Raw genomic sequence first — 15,812 nt, forward strand, 5'->3', positions numbered from 1 at the left:
TTGCTGCTGCAGTGCAAGGCCAGCTGGCTGCAGTCCAGGTCCTTCCGAGAGCCTCCTCCTCCTCATTGAAGGCTCACATGGCTCAGTGCCAGTGCGACAGTAAAGCCAAGACCGGAAAGCGTTCGGTGCCAGGAGTTGTTTGGACTCCTGACCACCAACTGGATGAGAGGAGGAAGGTTCTCACAAGTCCAAATGATATGTGAATGGCAACCATGAAGGATGCCCAGTATTCAATTACTGCAGCTATTGAACATCTTGTTGACATAACATCAAGGTGGGGACAAAACAGCTAAGGTGAGGCAGACCGTTGCCATTTTAACACAGACAGTAAATCAGTTGACCCCCCAAAAAAGGGTCAGGGAAAAAAAATATTGATCCTCTTTGCGGTTGAGTAAAAATAAACACCCTTTGGGATATGCTTGGTATAAAGGGCACCACAGTTGCATGGGGATTGCAAATTCTACACAGAAAGGAAGTCTTTGTTAGAGTTTCAAACGCAAGTATATCTCAGAATGCACCTCGGCTCTGGCCTATCTGTGTGGGGTTTGGATGTGCTTGCGTGGGTATGCCAGCATCCTGGAGTTAAGTTAAGGTACAACCACATGACAGGACAGTTTTCCAAGTTGCGGAGCTGTGGCTTAAATGATGAAAAATGCAACGGTGCCCCCTCGTGGCCTTGACTGACTACGCACGTTATATACGTCTCAGCCGCGTGCTTTGTCCTTTTGACTGGAGCCGCCTCCCGTTCAGTCTGCGGTTGCGCGTCCTGCCTGTCAGCAAAGCTTTCTACCGGCTTGGGAGGAGGTGGGGTGGGGGGTCACAGTCAGCATGTTCGGACCTTCACTCCGTGTTATCTTGCGCTACTAACGTAAACATTGTAGACTCCGCTAAACTCGTTTTGAAGACGGCATGACGGCCATGTTTCTGAGTCGTGTGACGAGGACGACAGCTTTTGTGCTCCGCCACTCTTACTCAACCCCGTTGACGTTAACGAGGGGATTTCATCGGGACCAAACCTGCTGCGTGGGCTCGACGCTCGTACGCTTTGTAGGACAACGACCCGAGCCGTACCACCACGGTTTTCTAAACCCGGACTGGGGGCACTTGAGGCGCCGCGGCTGTTTAGCGGAGCCGGTAGTTTTGTTTACAATTAGTAATCGGGGGCTGTCCACCACGGCGGCTGCCCCAAAGAAGACCATCGACATGGACAACAAGATCAACGCGGAGGTATTGTAACGCTGCTGCATACTGGTGCACCCAAGGAGGGGAAGAAGGGGAGGGTGTCATAATACAGTGAAACGAAAGTCCCGTCCGTACCTTCACCTTACGTAATTCAGAGTCTGTGTGTCGCGCATGCGCACAGCTCCCCCCATCCGGCAGGTGTTCACGCGTGAACAAACTAAATAAATTGTATAAATTGATTGGGTCAGTAACATAAACTGTCAACTGGCTGCAGTACAACAAAGTGTCCTTTTTATAAAGCAACAAATATAGAACAATGAATAAAAAGACAAAAAGTAAATGTTAGGCAACTGGCAGTCTCAGGGTGGAGGTGTGCAAGTCATCGTGTGTGTCAGTCTGACTTGACTCGTGTGTTTGTGAGAACCTGTTATCAGTCACAGAGGTCCCACTGTTCCTCCTCCCATACATCATCTGTGGCCGCCTGCTCACATGACCCTCCCAAGGTCACCACCGCCGCCCCCTTTACTTTGAGTCCGGCCTCAGTGGCCTCTCTGAAAAGCAGAAGTCCTGCTGTCTCACCCACGCAGACTTTCTCGATTGTGCTTTGTCGGCAGGGCTGCGAAGCTGTCTCGTACTTTACAGTACGTATACATACCAGTGACTTTCACAGACAAAAACACCAATGGCCAATTTTAACATACAGTAGCGTAGTAGGCCCAAATGTTCATCATGAATGAAGGTTTTGTTCCTAGAAAGTACAATGATACTATTTGGAGCCTGTACTGAATAAAAATCATATCATAATAATTGTATCGTTTGTTTTATTGTTTCATTTCATCCCACCCAGGGCGAGAGCAATCAAAAGGAAACGCCACCAACTCCTACGCCTGGAGGAAAAGCCCCTGAGGAACCCGAGCTTGAGGGAAATAAGCCCAACAAGACCCAACAACTCAAAAAGGTCTTCAAGGAGTATGGAGCTGTGGGGGTTTCCTTCCACGTGGGGATTTCTCTCATGTCTCTGGGAATGTTCTACCTCCTGATATCCAGGTGACAAAAATAGATTTCTGCCTTGTCCCACACTTCCTCAGAAACATGCCTTATATAGTAATACTACTCATTCCATTATGTGACAAAACAGACTTTGGCAAAGGTCAATCGCAGGGCAGAGACAACCATTCAAACTCATATTCAAAATGAATGAGATACTTAAATGTAAGATATGGATTTGTTTGTGGAAAAATAACTTAAAAGAAAACTTCTCAACCCCCATGTTTCTTTTTTTAAAGTTTCTGGTCTGAATAAGAAACAGCAGCAAGTACAAAGTTCAGTGGAAAAATGCATGAAACTCTCATGTAGCCATTAGAAATACCAGTAAAGCCTTTCTGCACGTGCATTGAATGTGACAGTTAAGGCATCTTGCCAGCAGTCAGCATAGCAAAGAGATTTGCAGCAGATTAGCAGGGGAGCCCGCAGCCTTCCTTGCACAGCTGATAATAAGCCTCGCATGGAAAAGCCACTGTCTCTCGCACCCACGTAGCATTATCACATAACACTTTGCCGCCTTGTACTTGGCTGATTAAAGCTAGCACAGTGTGCTCAGCTTGATAACGCTGAGGAGCCACTCACCTCTTTCAGACAGACGATCACAACTGCCTTTTAAACACCAATGGAAACAGAATATTGTTGCAACTGTGCACTTTTTACACACCAATTAAATGTTTCAGCTCCAGTGTCTCATGTGATTAAGAAGAATTATTAGACTGCAACAACTGCTTTGCTCTGAAATATACAACTTAAAATACAAGATCACTTTTTAATCACTCAGGCATATTGGCGCCTTGTGACAAAATTGCTACATAACTAAAAAAGCTAAAAAAGAAAAAGATAAAGCGCAACATACCTGTGACCACTTGTGTGCCTTTATCACCCTAGTGGTATCGACATGGTGGCGGTGCTGAGCAAGTTGGGTTTCAGCGAGGCCATCATCCAGTCCAAGATGGCGGCGGGGACCAGCACGTTCGTCCTGGCCTACGCCATCCACAAACTGTTTGCGCCCGTGCGCATCAGCATCACGCTGGTGTCTGTGCCGCTCATCGTGCGTTACTTCCGAAGGACGGGACTCTTCAAGCCGCCCACGTCCGTGTCCTAATCCGTGACTGTTGGCTGCCATATTGCCTTGGGAGAGAAGGAGAAAAAAAAAAAATGTTTTGAACTTTTTTTAATGCTGTGACCCAAGTTTACAGAAACATTACTCAAGGGAAAAAAATAAGTATCAGATGCCATTGTCGTTAGAATTAGACATCTTTTGCTTTTTAGCTTTATTCCTTCAATCTGTGAAATTTCCTTTTTGGAATGACTCAAAAGTTCTGCCCCTTCATTCGCTTGCATGTCCGAAAGAAAAGAAACACTAGGGAAATTCTTTTTGCGAAGAACATACTTTTGTTTTAAGTCTGAGACATACATTTCCCTATTACACCCTTTATAAATCAAACAATTATTGCTCTAAAACAAAACCGCTTTTGCTCCCCTGAATAAATGTTTTCTTAAAAATAAAACTTCTTTCCTTTTGTGCTCTATTTGTTGAGCAGAGGTTTTGTAACAATGGCTGCAATTCCTGTTTTTAACCACACGGTGGGGCTCCTGTACTACAAATTCAATTACAGCCATTCTTAACTTGTCAGGTTAAACACCAAAGACAATAGTTGGATTCAAAGACAAACTAAGAGGATAAAATGATTGACAGCAAAGTTGTTTTATTTCATTTGTTGTCACCCCTCTATTATTTAGGGTTAGTCAACCTCTATATAAGCAGCCTGAGTTCTTCGTGTTGAAATTAGTCGAGTTTTTAAATTAACCTCTTTGAAGTCTATCAGTTGATGAGCCTTTGTTCGAATTTTTTTTACTGTATAAAATTTTGTCTAATTTTGAAACACCTTTGTCATTGCCTGTGCTACAGTATGTGCGTCCGTGTGTGAATAATTCAGTGAGGAAAAAGTTAGAAGGCCAAGTTGTGCGAATGGAAATGCCATGGCAGCTCTGTGACACAAACGAATACACTGAACACACACGCGAGGGAGAAGAGCAAGTGTAGGCCTCATTAGCCATAAGGAGGACAGGGAGCTGCCATCGCCTCTCCATCCCCTGCATGTCCCCTATGGCGAGGAACAAATTGGTGACAGCGCTCCCAGCCTGCCAGCCGCTACCTGCCACGTGCTCTCTGGCGTCCACATTGGCGACCATTTGCATTTGTGTGTGTGAACCTGATCCACCTCCCACACAATGCAGCAGCTACAGCAACTCATGAGTGCCTCTATGAAGAGACCCACCCTCCTCAGTCTGAAGAGTTCAAGGGGGGCTGAGACGCATGCTTCCAGACAGCGTTTAAAATCAGCACCATCTTACGCTCGCGCGCATGCACACATACACAGTGATCTAGAAGTGCTACAAAGTGCTGATGTATGCAGCACGACTTTAACATATGGCAAGCGTGTGTGGGTCTTGTCCTTATTTTTGCCACTTTCCTGCAATTTCTCGTTAACTTTAGGCAAACGTCTGAGTCACTGGAGCAATTGGCGAGCCACACCATGCACGTAAAAATCAAATTTCAATGAAAATCTCACTTCTTTTTGTGTTTCAGCCAAGGACGTGTCTCATGTAAAATAGTTTTGTCGCTACCGTGTGGCCTCTAGAGGAAAATGCAAGATTTGACAGCCAGTGAAACCTTTGGAATTGCTTGACATGCATGTTTGATGGGCTGTTTGCACAAAACACCCTGTGCTAACAAATTGTGGCTCAGTCTTCCAGTGTTGAAAAATGACTTCATTCTTTTGACAATTTTTACATGACATGGGAAACTATCCTTGATAGATGTACATTATCTTCATTAAATCTCCTACAGAGTGCTGAGCGGCAAAAGGATGGTTTGAGATGTGCATCCTCTTACGTCCAAAATTACAGTATTATGAGTCAATTTAGATAAAAACATCCAATTCCATAAGAACTGATTGCGTCTCGGAAAATACCTGATATTTTGCCGATATATTGTGCAGCACTTCTCCGAAGTATTATCAGTTTCATTTCATTTCCCAAATTTGTTGTGTTTAAGTCTCCACTATCGTCAAAGGCAAAAAAAATGGCAGCCTAACACTGGCGAAGCCAACTCGAGGGAAAAAGTCAGCGAAGGATTCATCCGTCATTGCAATTCTTGAGTGCTTACTTTTACGCTTTAACCCTCTTATCTCCTTTCTTTTTTGTTGGGGCCCCCTCTTCCAGCTCCCACACTTGCTGTTTTTCCCTTCTTTTGGCTCTCCTCCAGAGTTAAGTTTAGCAGGTGCGCTTGGCGGTGGCGTCGGCGTCATCCTTGGAGCTCCTGTCAGCCGTCTGCCTTCATCACCAGTGACGCGCTGCCACGGGGGCCGCCAGCAAAGTAAACCTGCAGACGCAGCCCCCCCACCATCACCCAAACCACACTATCAACAGCTGCATCTTATTATTTGAAAAACACAGATGCCAATCAACTTCCGCCCAAGACGATTTATTTATTCCGCCCTCTTCCTTCTCAGGAGTAAGATGCTCACCTGGTAAATTTGAGCAATTATAGTGGAACAGGGAGAGTCGAGGAGAACTGCTAGTCTTTTTTGGGCAGGGTTACTTTAAATGAGAGCTAAATGCTAATGCTGCATCCCAGAGTCGAGTTCAGGGACAAAAAAAAAAAAAAAAAAAAAAAAAAACAAAGGCATCGATTTCCATTGTACAGCCAAACGGTGCAAAAACGATCAGGCACCGGACGGCTGCAATTAACTGCACTAAATCAGCTAGCGGTCACACACAGTTGGGATATTTACAAGTCAAAGGTGGGCAATAAATCTTTCAAAGCTGCCATGTGGGAAAACTGAAACGGTTGCCGAGAGCCACATCAACATGCAAAACCAAATTGCGTTTAAGACTAATTTCATTTATTTGATGTGCCGTCGAGACGAAAGGGCACTGTTGAATGTCTGGACCAAAATGGTCTAAGATGGAGCTGCTGAATGCTTAAATTTCACATCACACCACCAACCCCCTGATACCCCCCTACACCACAAGCAGACTGCTGACCAGGCGCAGAGGCGACGTTCAATACATTTATTCACGACTCGGTTTCATTTCGTTTGGACCGTTGCTGGTGAGAAGCCGCATGTATTCATCACAGCCCGACAACAGCCGCAAATATAATCATCGCTCATTCGGCAGAGTCGGCCGAGCCCCACCGAATGGCCAGCTGATCCCACTCGAGGGCACGCCACGTCTCATGGAAACACCTCTCAGGCGTAATTAAAACCTAAAATCATTTGGAGCCTCACTTAAAGTGTATAGTATGGTTCACCTTTAAATTATAGTACACTGAATCTGTAAGGCTGCACCGTGATCAAGTTTACCAAAATCTACCGAGTCCACCAAACTGTCAGGGATGCCAGGTTGCGTGTCAACAAAAACGTCCATGGCACAGAGACACCTGACAAACATGCTAAAAAAAACACCCAACAACTTCAATTTAATCGTTAGCTTACAGAGCATAAAAATGAGACCCTGTGTTTAAGCAAATTACTAGCGTTTCCCCCCCCCCCTTCCCAAGATTCTCAATCCGATCAGGTCGCCTCCCTGCAGGTATTCATGCCAGATGCAACCGGTGGCTTACAAACAGGCAATTACAGCCATCTCCTTTCATAAACTATATTAATAAACCAACAGAAGAAGCCCATGTAATTCATTGTAATGATTTCATTAAACGCCCTCATCGCACCTGGAGATAAATCTATTCAGGTTGTGGCACTAAAATTAGTTTTTTTTATCAAGAGGAAAGGCTATTATTTCTCTCGCCTTCAGATAGGACGTCTGTCGCGCTATGATATTAAGCATTCCGCCAAGATTTATGACATCCGAATCCATGCACGCCACTCACAAAAACACATGCTTTTAAAACGAGGAGTTATTTTTCTACTATTCAAAACAAAGTTTTTAAATTGAGATAGCATAAAATTGTCACGTTGTTCTTTCACTTTTTCGAGTGCTAAACCTGCTAACAAATTCAGCATAAAAAAATAAATAATAAAAAAAGGTGTTGTCCACATGCAGTATGTGAAAAATTGCTTGAAGAGTCATACGATACGATACAGATTCAACACATGGCGTGAGAAGTTGAGAACAGCTTCAATATGTAGCTCAGGTTGGAGGCTAGCTGTAAACAGGCTAATCGTTAGGCAATCTGCTTACTGAAATCACTTGTGTGTGTGTGTCTATAAATGTGCGAATTAATTACACGTTTAATTTGTTGCAGTCAGCCGATGAAAGTTGAAAAGTTGAAAGTGTAGTGAGCGCAAAATTTGGACGTTCTCAGTCTTTCGTGAAATCTTAGCCAATTTATTTCAACACAGAAGGGTGTGAGAGTATGCGGTAACATTAGCCCTCGGCTAAAGTAAAGAACAATTTTAACGGAGTTCATAATGAGATATAGACAATGTTTACTAGGATGTTTTTTCCGCCTGTTCCTGACACTTTTGGATAATTAGAAATTCCCTAGCTCAAACTGAACCAAGAAAATTATTGCCGTTTCTGAGAAAGTGGCTTGATAATCAGACGTAAACAACGTTTAATTGGATTCCCCCCGAGGTTCTGAGACTCAATGAGCCACTGAAAACTATGGGCTAACTTCATTTGTCGATTTTAAGTTAAATGTAGACATGAAGAAAATGGGGGAAGTCAATTTTGCCATAGAGGAAGAGCTGTCCAATAAATTTGCCCATGAGCATTTGCATGAACTACATGAGAGAAAACTGTGGATCTTGTGACACGAAATGCCGAAAACTCATCTCGAGCACCTCCACAAATCTGTCAGCAGCCTGTGTGAACGTTTTTGACAAAATCCGTATTACTGGGCTGGCAAAGAAAACGTGACAAAGAGTGATGGTCGGGAAACTGTTTGCCGTCTGGAGGAATTGGAAGGCATTGGGTTCACAGTCTTTTAAAAAATGCATCAAGGAGGAACTCACGGAATGACAGAGTCATGACCGGTGCCATCCCAAGCTTCAAATGTGCTGCTCAATAATGAAAACAAGTCCTGCTAGACAAAAAAGCCCCACCCCCCCAAAAAAAAAAATATATATATATTAAAACGATTTCCTAAAATTGTGTTAAAGACTAAAAGTACAGTTTTAGCTCAACCTAAAAGTGGTAAAGATAAAACTGATTTTAGTTTTATAATACAGTGGTTAGCATCTATTTGTGGCGAGTAAGAATTGAAAATGTCACTTGAACTTTAATGATGAGGATTGTTTTCAAAGGAGAAACTGTTTTGAAATGAGAACTAATTAACAACTTATGCACATCAACTTGTTCCATCAACAACTCAGTCTAAATTTAGCTCCTTCCCGACATACAAAGCTTGTCTCGAAGTTGAGAATCATCACTTCAATACTACTTTCGTATTTAGACAAGGTTTTAGTTGTGGATTTTCCAGTAAATAGCTGTTGATAAAAAAGTGAATAGATGGATTTAATTTCCGATCTGATGACCTTGCACTGACGCGATATTCCATGCGTTTATTTATTTTTTAACCTACATTGTGTCACTTACACCATGCAATGTAAATCCCGCCATTGTGAGTGTATGCTTTTGCCCAGTGGGCACAGAGACAATTTGTTAGTGGCAGTGATTGTTATTTTTCACGCCTCTTGAGAAACTCAGAAACAGATTGTGTTGTTTTTTTCTTTCCATGCTTACACTCACACATGGATGTTAGCTGAGAAGCCTTCTGCTTGAAAGAGGGTTCCTCTTCTCTGCCTTCTGCTCATCCAAATCACAAATAACACCGCGACAACTTTCTTAGGCACGGCACAGACTTTTGAACCCCAGATGGAGACAGCGCCACAGTTGTGTTTGCGCGTGTGTGAGAAATAGCTGGAATACAATCATCCATTATTTGGAGGCAGTCACATGTTGGGGGTCACCACTATTTGTAAAGCAAGACAACGGTTCAGCTGAGCCTACTTTTCTTAAAATGTTGGGAGATGTTTGACCTTGAAGGTCTCACTGTTATTCACGTAACCAAATTAAGAGCTTTTTGCTAGCGCGAGCGTTCTGACTCATTTCACCAAACTACCAAACACATCCTTAATTGCTTGTTTCGACCTGATGATATCACTTGTTTATGAGTAAATGGAACTAAGGGAGGCCTCAAAGTTGATTAACCCACAATCACCGTAAAAAATAAACACCGCCTTCCCACATTTACTACAAGATTAATTATGTATTAATTCAACTGTACACAAATATGACCGCTGGATTAAGTCAACGTTAAGAAGATGTGCCGAGAAAATAACTCTTCTTACACCCTATTCGTGTTAAAAACGGAGTTTGTGTTAGATTGTATTTATTCTTGTTTCCCCCACCTAAGCCTGATCAAATAAGGCTTGTTATCAGCAACTGCTCGGCTAATGAACAAGAAAGCAAATACAACAGATGTTTCGAGAAAGTTTGACGCGGCGACGTCGCTCAAGTTCAACCTGTCGTTGCCGCGCAGCTCTTCTTGACTTGCGTGGGTTGACAACAGATGCTTGCCAGCCATGTGACTGTCTGGAGAGCATGCTGCATCAGAAAGGTAAATTAAATACGGGCTGTGACAACCACGTGTGTCCAATTACAGGTTTTTTTGTGTGTGTGTGTGTGTGTGGGGGGGGGGGGGCATTTCACAATGTTTATACACATCTGTTACTCGATAAATTTAAATCTCGAGTTGGAAGTTTGCTAACAGAGTGGAAGTAGTTTACAAAATGCTGGAAGAAACACACAGACAGATAATACTATATCCTTTTGGCTCGACGAAAAATAACCAATATTACGGCAACTTACTGGCAGTAGAGGTCTATTCTTCTTGATTTGTGTCTGACTCCCACTTGGCCAAGGCGGGCATACCAGGAATTGCAGCACACTGAAATGGATTGCAGAATTTTCTTTCTCAATAAAAACCACAAACACTGATTTAGATTTTTTTTGGGGCTAGAATGAATTAATGGCATTTCTATACATTTCAATGGGGAAAGATGATTTGAGTTTTGAGTGATGAGCAAGACGTCCTCCGCGCACACCAAGTGGGTTACGCGTTAAAATATTCACGCGTGTTGTGCGCCTGCATTTTAGCATGCAGACCGTGCGCGCCGTGTATGTATTTGTACGTGACGCTGTCTCTCAGCCTGACAGGTATATCGTTGAGTTAGAGAGCCACACACATACACACACAATTTTGCCACGGCAACGCGTCCTTGCCCGCTCAACCCCGTCTGACAGTGAGCCGCCACATGCATGGCCTGCACCTCATGCATATGGAGGAGAGGGCAGGAAGAAGGAAAAACAACCATCTGTGTGTGTGTGTGTGTGTGTGTGTGTGTGTGTGTGTGTGTGTGTGTGTGTGTTCTGCACTGTCTGTCTGTGATAAAAATCACCCATCACAGCCTACTACTTAAATATTTGTCAGTGTAACAGCACTATCCAAAGGAATATTAGGAGGCCTATGGGAACAAAGTTGGATTTTTGCCAAGAAAGAATCACACAGACTGGATGATAAATAATAAAATATTATCATTACCATAAATATGATCAAACATGATGGGTAGTCAACAAGTAATACCAGTTATGTGCTAGGTTCTGAAAGAAATGCTGAAATTCAGTTGTTTGCCTTTAATCAGATTATACTTACTGGAAGAAAAAAAAAAAAAAATCTCAACTTGTTTCCCCACCACTTTATTGTTGTAACATGAAAACATTCCCCCCCCCCAAAAAAAAACATTAAAATAAAAAAAATGCTTGTTCTCGTTTTTTCTGACTGTAAAATAACTGAGCCCGACAAAATGATTCTAAAATTAATAAAGGTACAAAAGGAGCAGAAAACCTATCAAGAGACGCAATCAATCAGTTGATGTCACTGACAGTATGTTGGGGAGTCAGATGAGTCCCTTCCTCATCTTTTGAAACAAAAGTCAGATCTGGCGGAAAGGAATGCAGATTCTGCGGGCAATCATTTGCAGCGACTCTCAAGGTCACAGCCGGCGAACACTCGTCAAATTATTAAAAGAGTATTACCGTGACCTGAAAGAAGGAGGAAATGATAGGAGGTGCAGAGGGTTGGCAGACGTGTTTTTTTTTTTTTCTTTTCTTTCCCCACCTGGGAAGGGAGCATTTTCTCGCGATTTCAAGGATGTGCGTTGCGTGCCGGCGGAATGAAAGTTGCCGCGGACAAAAAAGGTCGAGGTACAGCATGTTTAATTCTCTGCAGAGAGGCAAAGGTCTCCAATCAAAATTCCACTCAAGTCCAAACGAGGGTTGTAATGAGGAAGAGAAAGAGAAGGAGGCGTGATCGTCGGAAGACCAATCAAGGCAAAATACAGCCAGGTGGAAAATAATGATTTTCATAGGTGAAAGGGCACGATGACAAGTCGCACACTGATATGTCCCGTGAAGCTGGTCCGGCTCTGTTTTTCATTTAAAAAAAAAATTAAAAAATGCACACCTATTTTTGTGTTCCGCCCGAAGAAACATGATTTACACATCTCGTCAACAAAGTCACACATGTCAAAATATGAAGCAGAAGCACATCAACGAGACAGAAATAGAACTCAGTCATTGAGAGATGAATATTTGTGCGGGTCATAGACTTTCTTTTCGTGCCTTTGAGGGACATCAATGAGACGTTAGATCACAATTATTATGATTTTGCCTTCAGGAAAAGGAGCTGAAAAATAGAACTTTCTCCAAATATGTCTGGCTGGCTGGCGGTGTGTTGGAGAGTTCACAGAGCCATGATATTTTGGTGCTAAGACTGCAAGTGTGTGTGTTGTAATATGTCAGTATCAATGGACGGCAACAAAATAACCCAAAATGGGTCTCTAATGACTCACAAAGCGTTTCAGTGTCAGACTCCTGGGCTCTCCTAATCCTGTCCTTAATGGACAATCTACGGCACGTCGCAGCATGTGGCCATTTTTGTGTGTGTGTTTTGGCTCCCATTAAAAAGCAATATGCTTCCAGCGAGCGACGGTGACCTGCCCAGTGGGTATTGTCTGTTGCCGGTTAGCCATATTTGTGTTGGCGCGTGTGTGTGTTTGTACAAAAGCTGCTGACAGGTAATCGGCATCACAACACGATGCAATCGCAAGGTCACGCACTCACAGCATGAACAGCTTCATTTATAAGTGCTGATTGTGGTGGGGAAAGGCTAAACCTCCAGGGCAAAAAAAAAAAAAAAAAAAAAAAAGGCTAACACTTGCCATCAAACAGTCAGGATACAAACTTTTTTTTTTAGAGGTTTGATTTTAAATTTGCTATTATGCTATTTGGGGCAAATTTGGGACTTTGAAATCAATTAAATTAATTGCGCCGCGCTATGTAGACATGACGTCAGCGTCGGCTTACGTAATTATCCTTTTTGCTGTATTATTCTACTCAAGACGGCATGGGAACAGGAGTTCGGGAGATTAAGTCTGCCAGATCATCAGGCGAATTGTTTGAAAAGTGTAGTTAACTTTATTACACAAAACTTTGTGACTTTTTAATGTTACACTTGACATATACTTTATATTTTAAAAAAAAACTAAATACTAATGTGGTCAGAGGTGGCCGGTCTTCAGCTCCATGCACGTCTTCCAACTTGTCAGCGGGGAAATGAGTGACTCTTCCTCCAGATATTTTTAGACAAGGATTAATTTCATTGGGTGAGATAAGACGCCGGTAGTAGGACAGATAAATAAGTAAATAGGCCATGGTGCGAAAAACAGGAGGCGGCGGCAGTGTCGGGCTAGTTTGGCCCCGGGCACATCCATTGATGCGGCGGAGATATAGACGCCTTTCATCGTTCCCTCTCAACATTCCACAACTGTCAGTTGGCGACTCCAAGTGGGGTGACTATCTTAACTCAGATGTATCTTTCTTAAAAAAACAAAAAAAATCCATATTGGTCAGGCCCTGCCTACTCATTGCAAAATACCAGGTCGGTGTATGAAAGCCATTGCTGGGTTCTGTGTACATTGCTGATACATTTGACACAGCAACTTTGCTGGATCGACTACTACTCAATCTGCAATAATAACATTAAACAAAACCGGGCATTTATTCTTCATATTATCCTTATCTATTCAATAATGCAGCTGATGCCTTGTTATCTATTGTCCAAACTGATAAACAAGACAATTGACATTTTTCTTCGACAGCAGCCACACGAGTAAACATCCTGAGCTAATCAATAAAAAAATGCAAAGAAAAAAAACAGTCCACTAAAACTATATCAAGATGCCAGGTAGCATTTTGCCAACAGTATATAAATTCCTGCATATCCCCGTGGCATCTTTATGTCACACTACGAGAAAAGCTTACACTCCGCGAAAAAGCCGAGTCAAAAATGATGCTGCATTGGCAAATTCAAAGTTTCCTTCCTCAGCTGAAGATACATTATAAAAAATAAATAATATATATTTTGTAAAAAGTCTACCAAAAAGCTTAGTACATAAAAAAATAAACTACATAATATCCAGTTAGTCAGTTCTGGACGAGACTTGTTGGTGCATTCCCAAGTATTCTGACTCATTCCAAAAGCGCCATTGTTACTAGCCGCGGTGGGAATGACAAAATGATTGTAAAGACAAGACATGCCGTCAAGACTCTCACCAAGGCTGAAACATGAGCACCATTAGGACACAATTACGACGCGTTAGCGCGGCATGGATGTCTCAATTACAGCCGCGCTGCTCTACATTTTTTCTCTTTTTTTTTTTTACACTCACATCAACTTTAATGATGTCAGGTATTGTCGTGACACACACCCTATTAATTGCTGACGCTGTCATTTATCCCTTTGCTCATTAAACAGACATAATTTATAGCAGCACAGGTTACCGTAGTAACAGGATTTTTTAAATCAATTTGTCCTTAGAAATGGTGTGTGTATTCTTTCAATAAGAAGAGATTAACATGGCCTTGATATATGGGCAACATTAGGCGGGAGCCTAGCAGATGGCCAATACAGTGCACCATTATGACAATTACAGACACAGAGTACTTTTTCATGCTGTGTTTTCTTGCTTACGGATCCATTCTTTTAACGCGCCAAGTTGCCACCATTTTAATCGCTCCTCCTCACAGTGATGGATATATCGTTCTCGCTTAAAGTGTCACCATTTGTTTCCCGTTTTATAATGGAGTGCTTAAGCAGTGCACATACTTGGTGGTTTCAGGAGTTACATTTATTTTGGTTTACTTTTATCCATTTAATTTACAAAACAATTTGTTATACTTGGTGACAGTGGAATCAATTAAAATAAAAAATAAAACCACACGCATTGTATACTGTTTGATGTGGAATAACATCCAAAAATAAATCAGGAATAATCATGAAATTTATATTGTAAGTCCTCTGAGGTCTTAAAAGTTATCATTATACTTTTTTTTATTATTATTTTAAAATCTATTAGTGGTTCATTCATTTATATATTCTGCACCGCAATAAATGTTCAACAATAACAGTAGCTAAGAACCAACATTACTTTAATGGAGCAATTAAATTCATTTCAATTCTATTTACATAATTTTAATTTATCTAAAAAATATATATTATCTTGTTTTATAACATAAATTGACTCTTGATCAAGGTTTCCAAAAAAAAGAAAGACTTTGGGAAACTTAAATGAATGTATGACAATCTAGACAAGAAAATCTCGCATAATGCTAAGTCTGCAAATCGTAGCACTTTTTTGAAATAGCATTCGATATGTATCGCTGAGCAAAAAGCCCATAAATGTGGCGATTAAGAAAACCTCGACAAATAAGTCGAAGCAGCAAAAACTGAGCTAACATAACTAGTACCTGGTACCAATTGGAGCACACATTTAGCATTGACAGATGCAACACAAGTGTGACATTCAAACACACATAGCATACGACTGCTAGCTTGCACTTACTACACTTTGAGCTAAATGCAGTACTCTTGCAGTTTAACACAAATACGTTTTCATGAAGTACTTTGCTAATTAGCGATGCTGGAGCAACTAGCGATGGTAAATAAAAATGACGTTACCTTGAAGCTGAGCAATGCGGTTGATTGCGGTCTTTGAATATTTGGGTTGCAAGCCAAATTGAAGACACATTTGTTAATATTCTAAAATATATGCTAGAAGCTAATTTCAAACTTGGGCCTGTATTACTAGGTAACCTTACCTAGCTCGGTGTGAAAACGATGCCAAACATCACTGCGTGACACCTGACGACAAGTAGCCAATTAACGGGGGAAAACCTCACCGACTGCGATGTCAACCTTCTACCAACAGAGGGCAATAACAAACCGTGAAAAAGTTTGTTTATTGTTTTTTGTTTTTAGACTCAGCATTTCAAATATGATCTATTTATGTGATCTGAAAATGTCTGTGTGGATGTCATATGTTATCAACTTGTGATCAACTTGGTCAACCAGCCCTTTTTTTCCCCAGCCCTAATTTCAATCTTTAATTTTTAAATTAAGCAATAAAACAAGATATATATATATATATATATATATATATATATATATATATATATATATATATATATATATACATATTATAGTACATATATAC

At 41.7% G+C, this 15,812-nt stretch overlaps 1 protein-coding gene and 1 long non-coding RNA gene across 4 annotated transcripts; one reads left to right on the forward strand and one right to left on the reverse strand.

Moving 5' to 3' along the window:
* Positions 1–730: 730 nt before the first annotated feature.
* Positions 731–3,758, forward strand: fam210b (family with sequence similarity 210 member B). Its single transcript, XM_049732714.2, has 3 exons — positions 731–1,227; positions 2,030–2,229; positions 3,115–3,758. Exons 1-3 carry the CDS (start codon positions 910–912, stop codon positions 3,329–3,331), a joined length of 735 nt encoding a protein of 244 aa, XP_049588671.1. The 5' UTR covers positions 731–909; the 3' UTR covers positions 3,332–3,758.
* A 4,970-nt stretch (positions 3,759–8,728) lies between these two features.
* Positions 8,729–15,707, reverse strand: LOC125976814 (uncharacterized). Of its 3 annotated transcripts, XR_011087701.1 has the most exons (4): positions 15,418–15,707; positions 15,278–15,308; positions 10,069–10,147; positions 8,729–9,804 (listed from the first exon to the last, which is right to left on the reverse strand). It is a non-coding gene; the product is annotated as an uncharacterized lncRNA (long non-coding RNA). The 3 variants fall into 3 exon arrangements; XR_011087702.1 differs by lacking the exon at positions 15,278–15,308 and having other exon boundaries at positions 15,418–15,704; XR_007484506.1 differs by lacking the exon at positions 15,418–15,707 and having other exon boundaries at positions 15,278–15,415.
* Positions 15,708–15,812: the final 105 nt, after the last annotated feature.

The sequence above is a fragment of the Syngnathus scovelli genome, chromosome 11 (genome assembly GCF_024217435.2).
Source record: "Syngnathus scovelli strain Florida chromosome 11, RoL_Ssco_1.2, whole genome shotgun sequence".
Lineage (NCBI taxonomy): Eukaryota > Metazoa > Chordata > Actinopteri > Syngnathiformes > Syngnathidae > Syngnathus > Syngnathus scovelli.

What these genes read in the sequence shown, in the direction of transcription:
- fam210b (XM_049732714.2), top strand. Translation starts at nt 910, where the DNA reads ATGACGGCCATGTTTCTGAGTCGTGTGACGAGGACGACAGCTTTTGTG. An exon ending in ACAACAAGATCAACGCGGAG is followed by an intron (nt 1,228 to 2,029) that starts GTATTGTAACGC and finishes CATCCCACCCAG; the next exon opens with GGCGAGAGCAATCAAAAGGA. An exon ending in TTCTACCTCCTGATATCCAG is followed by an intron (nt 2,230 to 3,114) that starts GTGACAAAAATA and finishes TTATCACCCTAG; the next exon opens with TGGTATCGACATGGTGGCGG.